Source organism: Misgurnus anguillicaudatus, unplaced genomic scaffold (genome assembly GCF_027580225.2).
Source record: "Misgurnus anguillicaudatus unplaced genomic scaffold, ASM2758022v2 HiC_scaffold_29, whole genome shotgun sequence".
NCBI lineage: Eukaryota > Metazoa > Chordata > Actinopteri > Cypriniformes > Cobitidae > Misgurnus > Misgurnus anguillicaudatus.
The window spans coordinates 3,916,438-3,928,730 of record NW_027395279.1 but is presented as its reverse complement, the minus strand read 5'-3'; the positions used below and the strand labels follow the sequence as shown (position 1 = coordinate 3,928,730).

The 12,293-nt window shown below is 38.2% G+C and overlaps 1 protein-coding gene across 1 annotated transcript in view; it reads left to right on the top strand.

The window, feature by feature from the left end:
- The first annotated feature begins 788 nt into the window (after nucleotides 1-788).
- LOC141362747 (uncharacterized) overlaps nucleotides 789-12,293 on the top strand; it is a 29,029-nt gene continuing 17,524 nt past the window's right edge. Inside the window, exons 1-2 of the mRNA XM_073864957.1 lie at nucleotides 789-1,152; nucleotides 4,681-4,843. Coding sequence (XP_073721058.1) covers nucleotides 955-1,152; nucleotides 4,681-4,843 — 361 coding nt within the window. The 5' untranslated portion in view covers nucleotides 789-954. The remainder of the gene's footprint in view (nucleotides 1,153-4,680; nucleotides 4,844-12,293) is intronic.

The window sequence follows — 12,293 nt, the reverse complement described above, 5'->3', positions numbered from 1 at the left end:
GGACAAAACCGTGAGAAAGCCGGTTAAGTTGTTTACATGCTACACGAAATCGGCATCTGAGCAAAAAAAACTACCTGTGCCGATCGGTTTTTGCTTACGCCGTTTATGGGCTTTCCCCGATTAAAGAAAACCGTTTACATGACCCCACGTGTTATCAGTTTATTAAGCATAATCGGCGTAAGACTGTGCATGTAAACGCACTCAGTGTGAACAAGGTAATAGACATATAAATAACAAAAAAACTTGATTTTAACCACATGGGAACTTTAAGAAAATACTTTTTTATTATACTGATATAAATGTATTCACAGAAGATGGGAGCGTTTTGTTTTTGAATGAGAAAAAGACAATTTCCACAGACAGCATAAAATGAAAATCAAAATTATTTTCCTGTCACTTCCTGAAGAATGATGTCATTAGGGAACTTAAGCTGTTTCACAATTTAAAATGAGCCAATTTTATATGAAGACTACCTTGTCAACTCAACACACATCATGTTTGCTTATGTTGGTTGATTTATAATCAAAATAAAAAATAATAAGATGCAACATTAGTTTCTAGTCTCTATCAGTCCTTCCAGAAAAACGCTGCGGACAAAAATCACGGCACATTTTCTTTAAAAATGCAATAGAATATGCGGGATATTTATGCAATTTTATGCGATGAAATTGCGGGAACTTGCAAAAACTGTTTTCAACTTTTGCAGTTTTTCAATGATGTTCACGTCACATAATCACGTCACTTCATAACGTTCCCATGGCAACAGGAGGCATGGCTGCGCTTGTGTGAGGTAAATGCAACATTTTTCAACTTTCTGCTAACTGCTGTTGTGTTTGTTTTGTAAATCTTTGCTGGCTCCTCCTTCTCCATGTTTTAGACCAAATCATTTCCTGGCATGAATACTGGTCTGTTCAGTCTGAAGACTCACACAGCTGGGTGTAAATCTCTTTTACTATGGCTTTAGTGGAAACACTTCTCCTGAATGTCTCCAGCACAGGAGCTTTACTCGTTGCTCTTCTGCTGCTTTTGGTTATTTATTTCTGCTTCAGGTCTCCAGAAGATGACCAAGAACCTCCAGGACCCAAACCACTGCCACTCGTGGGAAACCTGCACATTCTGGACCTTAAACAACTTCATTTGAGCCTCTGGAATGTGAGTAGACTTTTCTTTTCAATTTAATTTTCCAGATATTTCCCATTACAGTCGCAAAGAAATGCATGGGGGTCTCAAAATTGTGTAAGCCGCCCAAAAATTTAAAAAAAAATGCATTCACTTGAGTCTTGCAAGTTTAAACAGCCTAGTTGGTAGTTCATAGGTTAAGCAACACCTGTGTTACATTTATTTTGTACAACTGCTGCTTTTTCTGTCTTGGCTACAATGTAAATATTTTATACTCCCATGTGCCTTTAACGTTAAATGTCTAAAATAGCACAAATAATTTTCTTTAGCATTTTATTCCATTCTATCTTATGTTTTTAGCTGTCAATACTTGTCTTATGTTGTGTCTCAAGTGAAATGGTTTTTCAAGTATTGACAAGTATTGACAGCTAAAAACATAAGATAGAATTGAATAAAATGCTAAGGAAAATAATTTGTGCAATTTTAGCCATTTAAAGCAACACTTTGTAGTTTCCATGTAAAAATGACTTACAGCTCCCCCATGTGGTTGAAAAGCACAACAGTGCCTGGTATCAGGCACTCTTCTGCCGGCAGGGGGAGGGGCGGGGCTGTGTTTCCTACCCTCCACCGCCACTTTCAGAGTGTGCTTTTAGCAGCTAGGAGGCTGCTCAGGTTGCAGCAACAGTACAATTTATCCAGTTAAAAGTTGTTCTATCACAGAAATTATTTAAAGGTAAAAAACTACATAGTGTTGCTTTAACATTAAAGGCACACGGGAGTATGAAATATTTACATTGTAGTGCAGACAGAAAAAGCAGCAGTAGAACAAAATCCAGGTTACGCAGGGGTTGCTTAACCTATGAACTACGAACTAGGCTTTGTATCACACTTGTTTAAACTTGCAAGACTCAAGTGAATGTATATTTTTGCAATCCGTAAACCTTCCGCCCTCCACATAAGGGGCGGAACATGGGCTTACTACAAAAGGCCGGTCACTACGAGTTCCTTAACGCACAAGGCGGAACTAGAAACGTTGCGGAAGCCAGCCCCTAAGGAGGTTACACTGGGTGGTAGGGGTGGGCGGTATTACCAAAAATCCATGTCAGTGAATGAGTCATTTATATTTCACGGTATACATGTTTATCAGTTTATTTTGTTTTTGGAATATAAACATTTGCAGACATTTGCCACTCACTATAGCTTTTAACTAAATGCTCACCATAGTTTTAAAATATGGTAGAGTTAAAGCTAGTGTTCAAGTAAAAACACCAAGAAGATAACAACAGATGAAGTCTTTTTTAGACAGAATCTTGTTTTTAATTCAATTATTAATTTTATAGACTATTGAAGCTATAGTATGCATTTATTGTATTTTATATTCATGCATACAGTACATTAAAAATAGGCAATATTTAAAATGAACAGGGGTGCGTTCTCCGATAACGTTGTCTCTTAGCGCGCTACGAAGACTCTTAAGTTAAACCTTAACTACATGTATACCTTTCCTACGTGTGTTCTCCGAACTATACCTTAGGATGCTGCTTAAGGTAAACCTTCTTAAGTTCGACCTTAGCGGGTGCTGTCCATGGTGGAAGTGCTGAATAGGTTGATATCGATTAATCGACAATCAATTATTCACTTCATGTAATAGGTTTCGCTGCGTTATGAGATAGCGGCGTTCTTTATTAAATAAACATTTTAGAAATAGTTCAAGTTCAATTTATTAGGAATATCTGGTAAAAAAAAATTTTAAATTGCAAACAACTAAATTCAACCTTCTATATTTTATATCCAACCCGTGCAAAACCTGCAACTTTATTTCCAAACGTATCATGTTTAAACTGCTCCAATTCTTCCGCTATGCCTTGAAAGGATCATTTATATGAGGGGTTCCCGATAAGTGCGTTGCACAGGGGAATAAAGTGGGTTGTGCAAGTACTTGGCTGTGCATTACACTTAAAGTATATAAAACAAACTGCTGTTGTTAATTAGTTCACGCGTTTATTGTGCTTGGACACTGGATGCACAAGCAGCGCGTTAACAATGCGGATAAACCTTAATGGACGCATTTCTGGAGCCTGTCTGTCTAAATATAACATATCAAATATTATATAATAGCCTATAAATATATAGTAGGATTGCTTTAGATTTTAGCTTTGATTAGTTTTAATGTGGAAATTTTGTTGACCTTAGACTATACAAGCAGTAATCAAGTGCACAGTTTATTTTGAATGTTTATAAAAAATATGGCATGCAGTTGCCTCAAAGTTATAAAACATTAAAAAACTTCGATGCAAAGTCGAATTAACATTAATAATCATAATTATTTTTTGTAATTTTACCCGATTTATTTATGCAGCTAGAATACTAGCCGTTAGACTAAGATTTAACGGATATGAAATGCACAAATGAAATAGTAGGATTCGCTGTATAGCTGCCTGCCAGTTTCACCAACTCCATCACCCAAAATATATATTTTTAAATAGTTTCTTAATCCTGTAGCATTTAATAGTTCGCAGTTGATGTCCCTTTGGAAAACATAATTAAAAATCTAACAACCATCAATGTAATGATGTTTAATTATGTAAATGTTTTATTATTTAAATATAAAAATATTTGCCTATTTAAACACGGAGTGTATTGCATTTTTTTTTACAAATATTTAGTTATATAGACTACAATGTAAGCTTTTATGAAAGTGATGGCCCCTAGTGGAGATCATGTGGGATAAGGTATAGCTAAGAGTGCTTCAGACCAACCTTCCGAACGAACGACTTACAGAAGTGATACGTAACTAAGAACGTTTTGGAAAACACGTATTAGCGATAAGGTACAGCTTAAGGTACAACTTAAGAACGACGTAGCGTTAAGGTAGTTTCGGAGAACGCAGCCCAGATATGAATATATGCACAAACCTACAGGCAGGATAAATGCCTGTATATGAGAGACGGAGCTCTAGATATAGATATTATAAATATGACAACTGTGCTATGAGGTGATGAACATGGAGTCTGTTTTAAGGTCTTGACGCCTCTATAGGTAGGGTTAGGGAAGAGGTAACGGTTAGTGGAATTAGTTGACTTGCACCTGCAAGGATACTGATAGTTAGTAGAATATCTGTTGGGGAACCATCACAATAAAGTGTTAGTAGATATTAAACAGACAGTTTACTAATACTTTAAAGATTGGTAGTTGATAAGTAGTTGCAAAGTAACTTAAAATTAGTAAAATGTCTAAAGGGGACTATCGAAATAAAGTGTTACCCCGCTGGGTAGCGGCAAAACAGAGCTGCAAGCTGACACACAAGCCGATCTGTACTTTTTTTTTGCTTGTTTTGCATGTTTTTATATAAAAATTAAGCATGTTGTGATTGTTTTCATAAAATTATTTATAAATATTATTTGAGGATCTCTGAACAAAACGATTGAATGTACTCTGCATGAAACACGTAGCCTGCATTGTTTATAGAAAATAAACCTTTTATCAGTGCTTTTAATTTGTAATGTTATAATGTCGGGCAGGTTTGTTAACATTTTTACTGTTTTTCTTGCTCTTGTTAAGTTATCAAAGAAATATGGGTCAGTGTTCAAAATTCATCTTGGACCCAAAAAGATTGTGGTTTTGGCCGGATACAAGACGGTTAAACAAGCACTGGTGAACCAGGCTGACGAATTCGGGGAAAGAGACATAACACCCATATTCCAAGACATCAGTAAAGGACACGGTAACACATTACTTTAACCGTTTTACTATTGACTTATAGTTATTGAATATATTGCAGTTGCATGTACATTTTTATTTTCTTAATTTTAAATTGCTGTGCAATTAACAGTGTAAAAACAGCAGTAGAACTTAATCCAAATTTAAACTGTGAAAACGTAGCCTATTTAGTTAAACACATGTGCAGCGCTATGCACATTTTAATGTAATACACCCTATATATACACACAGAAAATCGGACTATTGTTAAGCAAACGTGTCAGGTTTCTTTTAAAACGATGCTTAGCTTTTTTTAAATTACATAGGCTATATTATTAATATTGTTTAAAGTGTATTAAAAAAGCTTGTGTTAATACATTCTCATTATGAATTAACTAGCTATGTATAAAGATAATTTCATAATTTTTACAATGCAATGTAAACTTTATATTAAAATTAACAAGAGCATTCGTTTTGTTACTTAAATGGATTTGAAATATGATGTGCTGAGTGCTGACTGTCACGTCAAATAGACGAGAGAGTCAAGTGAAATCTACTTAACTCTCCAGTACAGTGGTGGCTGGTGACTTCTTTTTTTGAAGCTCACGATGCGACGTTCGTCACAACATGTATGTAGCTTGTCATGTGTGTGGTTCGTCATTTCAAAATATGTGTTCTGCCATTGAGAGATCGTGTGTGCATCACGTGTCATGCCAAAATAAGTGCCTGCTGCCTTGAACTTGAACTTGAATCTCATGCGTAATCAGAGTTTACTGTTAAGGGAGTGTCTTGCGTGTGTTTAGGGAACGCGAGCGTCTCCTTTATCATAAACGGTTTTGACGCGTCTCCAGCAGGCACTTATTTTGACAAAACACGTGATGCACACAGGATCTCTCCACACGCATGACACATATTTTGGAAAAGGGAACCACACACGTGACAATCCGAACACTTATTATGAATTAGCGCATCCTCGGAAGTGCAGTCACAAGCCGCCAGTGCTCCAGACAATTGTATTTAATCTCAAATATCAAATGGTTCGTGCTCTCTATCATTAAAAACAATCACATCAAACAGCACACGCAGGGTTTGTCAATGCCACTCACAACGCGCGAGATAGGCTATGTATGTGTGCTTGTTATCAATGACGGTTACTGGCCACGAACGCGCTTAAGCGAGGGGTATGTGTGCTTGTCAATGACGGGCATTAAATCCACGGAATTCCGCGGAGTTCACATACCCACTTTTTCCGCCACTGGCTAAAGAAACGAAAACCCTCATTGTTTTGTCCCACAATTCTATGCGTGTGTGTGCATTAGGAATGTGATTGGTCGAGCCTGGTTTCGAAAAAAAATAAAATGACGTCTTTATCTGGTTATCCTCTGTACCAACCCCTTTCGATTACTCATGACTAATTCCCAGCCCAACGTGGTGTTCTGACCCTAATTCACTGTGAGTGTGTGGAGTGCAGTGGGTGAGTCTTTTTGACGTGTGTACACCTGAAGAATTGTAGTGTTGTGCTGTGTCAATGTTGTCAGCGATCACTCCCTAGGCCGGGAAGAAAGCCCTGTATTGGAGGAAGTGAACTGGTGTCGGTGGACGACCATTATATCTCTATACGCCCGACTGTGACTCCTGATCCCCTTTCCCCACCTGGTGGTGGCGTGGCAACGGTATAAAGTAAGGAATTGTTGTGAATATTGTGTGGAGTATTGAAGGAGGAAAGAACTGGCTGCTGCGTGGAAAAAACATCTGTGTTGTTTCTGTGTATGATTATACGTTTGTTGAGTGATTTCAGAGGCTCGCCCCTGTCTAGATCTCTTGTCCCGTTATTTGGAAAAGAGGAGAGGGAAGCGCTGGGCCCACTCCAGCAGTACAGCACATGGTGTGGCACCCTACCTGAACCTACCCACCGCTGTGATACCATCTGTGGACATGCTAGGCCCAACGAGCAGCAGCCTTGGCCTGTACCTCCATCTGCCCTTCTTGTTCAAAGCCAAGAGGTGTTGTATCTCTCCCCACATGTTCACTGAAGTAGTATATCATTAAAGGGATTCTGTGTGTTTGTCTAGTGCCAGTCTGCAGGTCTGAGCCAAGGGCTCTGTGTCGTTAACGTCCAAGTGTTTCCTGAGAAGTCTGTCCTAGTGAGGAAGGCTAGAAGTTCGCCCTGTGCATATACGTCTTCTACAGTCACCTAAGCCTCGAAGAGCTAAAGCTTAACGTCCAACCAACCTACGGGTCTGTGAGTTACATCCATTTCCAGCTATAAGTATTGTATACTCACCTGTACACCCAAAGCCAAGAGCCCAGTGTACCTCCCTGTATACTCACCTGTACGCCTAAAGCTAAGAGCCTATTGTACCTTCCTGTTTACTCACATGCACGCCCAATGCCAAGAGCCCAGTGGACCTCTTTGTATACTCACCTTTACACCTAAAGCCAAGAGCCTGTCTTACCTCTCCTAAATCATAATGGGAAACCGCCAGGATATTATAAAATGCGACATGAAATCTGGGTGCCTCGGAGATTTAAAGATTTTGTTAAAATCAATACGCCTTTTCGTCATATTACTTTCGTGATGCAATTGTTTCTCTTGATGGGCACACAAATATCGGGGAGTTTGTGTTCTGCTTCTAAACGTGCACAATTGGACTCACCTGGTGAAGTCGCTGTTGGCATGCCGGTGGACTCGTGGAGCCAGTACATCCTATACTCAAGAGTTTTGGATGACGGTCGAGTGAGGCGCGTGCAAAGTGAGATGCATGGACACTCTACAACTGTGTTAACAAAGCCGGGACCAGCCATCGTGCTTTGCGCTATACTTCTTTTGTGCGGGGACGTACATTCAAATCCTGGACCGAGGGTTTCGGATATCTGTCAATCAGCTGACCCTGGCATCTCAAGATCGGCGAAGTGTGCGGCTTTAACCGGAGAAGAAACTCTCGGAAATATTCTTCCAACAAACATCAGGCCTGATAGTAATACTGCCCAAATGGCAATAACATCGTTCCTGCACAGATCTTCAACAATTACCACGCAAACTGTATCTTCCATCAAACAGCAGCAGATGAAACTGTTCCAGACTGTAAATCATGCGAGTGTGCTGTGGGACGCAAAAACGAAACCGAAAGGTATGTTTGGTGGACATCTGAACATCCGGAGCATTATTTCAAAGTCTGAACAACTTGAACATTTACTGACGGATTCAAATATTGATTATTTATGCCTCACAGAGACTTGGTTAACCTCGACAACTCCGCTATCTATTTTTAATATTCCTGGATACAATGTATATAGACGAGATAGAAAAAAAGGGAAAGGGGGCGGAGTTCTGATATATGTGAAAGATAGTATTCAAAGTCAGCAAATAGTCCTCCCGGAAAATAATTTGGAATGTGTGGGGGTAAAACTAACACTATCACCCCAAATGAGCTTTGCTGTTTTTGCAGTTTATCGCCCTCCTACTGCCACAAATGAATTTTATGATTACTTAAATGTCATACTTAAACAATATGGGAAAATGGAAGTTATCCTTATGGGAGATTTTAACTTGAACTGGCAAGATAAAATGCGTATGACAAAGCTTAAAGATATTGCACAAACTTTTCAAATGACGCAGATGATTAATAAGCCCACCAGAGTAACAAAATCTTCCCAAACAATTTTAGACTTAATTTTTACAAACAAACCCGATAGAATTAAAAAGACCTATAACCTTATTACTGGGTTATCAGATCATAATCTCACGTTGGTCTCTAGAAAATTATCAAAAACACGTTTTAAAAATCTGAATTCTGTAAAGGGAAAATCAATGCCATTTATTGCTCCAAATGCCTTTATTGAAAACGATATAAAGCAAATAAACTGGCATGACACCATTGGCAGTTTGCCTTGTGAGCCAGCTTGCGCTGAATTAATATCAACCATTAAAGGCATCATATTAAAGTATACCAGGGAAAGGGGCAAGAAAACAAATAAAAAAATATAACTTACCCTGGTTAAATACAAATCTTTGGGAATTAATGAAAAAAAGGGATACTTCTCTGAAAAAGTTTTTAAAATCAAAATTAAATACTGATCATCTGATTTTTAAAAGCTTAAGAAATAAAGTTACACAACAACTTAGAAAGGCTAGGGCAAATTTTTCTCTTAATGTTATTAGTGAGGCAAAAGGAAATTCAAGAAATTTATGGAAGAGTATTGATAAATTACTGGGGAGGGAAAAATCAGCAAATAAACATTTAAAACTCAAGATGGATGGTTGTATCCAGGAAAATGATCAGATTATTGGGGAATGTTTTAACGATTATTTTATAAATTCGGTGCGAGAACTGAGTTTAAGTAAACCAATTACTCGATGTACACAACCCTTAACCTGTAATGATTCTTCTTTTTTTAAGTTTTTCTTAGTTAACACAGGAAAAGTTGAACATGCAATTTTATCACTATCAAATAGTAAAGCTAAAGATATATATGGTTGTGATACAGCTTTTTTAAAACAATACAAGACATCTATTATGATGCCTTTAACGATGATAATAAACAAGTCTTTCAGTGAAAATGTTTTTCCTAGTGTGCTTAAGCCTGCCATAGTCACCCCAGTGTATAAATCTGGGGATACTCAAGTAGTTTCTAATTACCGACCCATTAGTATTCTTCCAGCTGTATCAAAGGTTATTGAAAAAATTGTTGTAGAACAATTAACAGCATATTTGGACTCTAAGTCCCTTCTCCATCCGATGCAATTTGGCTTCAGAAAAAAACATTCTACTGAAACAGCATGTTGTTATTTCATCGAGGACATTAAATCTAGCCTAGATCAAGGAGGAGTGGTGGGAGCAGTCTTCTTAGATTTACGCAAGGCCTTTGATACAGTTAATCACGATAAACTAATACATAAATTGGCCAAATGTGATATCTCATTTAATGTTCAAAAATGTATAAAATCTTATTTGTTAGATCGAGAACAAAGTGTTCAAATAAATAGCAAATTGTCTACGTTGGCGTTCCACAGGGGTCGATTCTGGGGCCATTGTTGTTTTGCTTATATATCAATGATTTGCCTTTGGTTTGCAAGGGTGTAAATATTGTTATGTATGCTGATGACACGGTATTATATACCCATGGTAGAAATGCAACAGACGTAGCGAAAAAGCTATCAAGCGTTATGAGCAAGGTCAGTAATTGGTTACAGGATTCATGTCTTGCGTTAAATATTGAAAAAACTGTAACTATGTTTTTTTCAAACCGGTCTACACTTAAGACTTATCCAGAAGTTTTAGTAAATGGCCAATGTATTAAACATGTAGATAGATTTACATATTTAGGGGTAACTCTGGATCCAACACTTAGTTTTAAAGGACATGTTAAAAAATGATGTAATTACAAAGAACAATTCCCGCACACTATCTGCTTGCTGAAAAAAATGTATTTAATGACAGTTACGTTGCAACGTTTCGATTGTTGCCTGATGAAGATCAGTTGATCGAAACGTTGCAACGCAACTGTCATTAAATACATTTTTTTCAGCAACCTTTTGTCGTCTTATCCTACGCACCTATTGACTTCAGGTGTGCGACGCTAATTTGTTTGAAAAAATTATGTAATAAATTAAAATTTAATTTAGTAAATTTTAGATACATTAGAAACTCTCTTACCACTGAAGCATCTTGTATTTATTTAAATGCAATGATTATTCCTCACCTTACGTACTGTATTACATCATGGTCTCAGGCATGCAAATCAGTTTTAAAACCATTAGAATCTGTGTTTAAAAACTGTCTGAAGGTCCATGATAAGAAAACTCGTTCTTATCATCATTGTCAAATACTTGCTAAATATGACATACTTAGCATGAATAATTTAATAAAACACTCAAATGTGACCTTGCTTCATAAAATCATATATGGTGCTACTGCTCCTCCTTTGAAAAAGTTTGTAACACTTTGCTCTGAAAATTCAGTGCGAACAACTAGAAGTGTAACAAAGGGGGAGTGTAGCCTTCCAAAACGTAAAACCAAATTTGGGAGTTCCTCCTTCTCATGTGTGGCCACGAGACAGTGGAATACCTTTCCCACTGAATACATTTTATGTACAGATTCTCACACTTTCTCATCCATGACAAAGAGTTGGCTGTTAAATGAACAAGTTTGTACACATCGATGATATGATTAATTTGTGTGGGAGTGTATGTATGTGTGTGTGGGGGGGTATGCGTGTGTAAGGAAATGAGTGTTTAAAGTTATATTGTATGTCATTATGCTTCAAATGTTACTAAACTGTGTTTTGTTGGAGGAGGAGATAGAAAGACAAAATTTTAGTGAATGGCTTCCATATTTCTGCTGTATTTTATTGTATTACAAAATTGTCTGTTTTAATAATAACTGTCATTATTTTATTTATTACTATGTAAAAAGGTTATCCGTTATACCTGCCCAGGGACTACAGGTGAAAATTAGCAACTGTTGCTACAACCTGGCTCGAGACATGTTCTCTTGTTTTTTAAACAAGTTTAATGTTTAATTGTGCGTTGTCCCTGTTTCAAATAAATATTTTCCATTCCATTCCATTCCACGAGCCCAGTGTACCTCCCTGTATACTCACCTCTACGTCTAAAGCTAAGAGCCTATTGTACCTCCCTGTATACTCACCTGTACGCCCAAAGTCAAGAGCCCAGTGTACCTCCCTGTATACTCACCTGCACGCCCAAAGCCAAGAGCCCAGTGTAACTCTTTGTATACTCACCTGTACACCTAAAGCCAAGAGCCCAGTGTACCTCCCTGTATACTCACCTGTACACCCAAAGTCAAGAGCCCAGTGTACCTCCCTGTATACTCACTTGTACGCCTAAAGCTAAGAGCCCAGTGTACCCCCCTGTATACTCACCTGCACGCCCAAAGCCAAGAGCCCAGTGTAACTCTTTGTATACTCACCTGTACACCTAAAGCCAAGAGCCCAGTGTACCTCCCTGTATACTCACCTCTACGTCTAAAGCTAAGAGCCTATTGTACCTCCCTGTATACTCACCAGTACACCCAAAGCCAAGAGCCCAGTGTACCTCCCTGTATACTCACCTGTATGCCTAATGCTAAGAGCCTATTGTACCTCCCTGTATACTCAGCTGTACGCCCAAAGCCAAGAGCCCAGTGTTTCCCTCTGTATACTCACTTGTACGCCTAATGCTAAGAGCCCAGTGTACATCCCTGTATACTCACCTGTACGCCTAAAGCTAAGAGCCCAGTGCACCTATCTGTACATTTACCTGGATGCCCAAGGTCTACACAGAGTGTACTGATTTGTATACTTACCTGTATGTCCACAGTACCCAGCCCAGTCTACCTCCATATGCTTACCGGTGTGCCCTCTAGGTGCCTACAGCTTTGAGCCAGGAATGCACTCGTACACCTTCTGGATGCCCCAAAGCTCCTAGCTCAGTGTACTTACCTAACTACCTTCACTCTTTTTGTCCAGGAAAC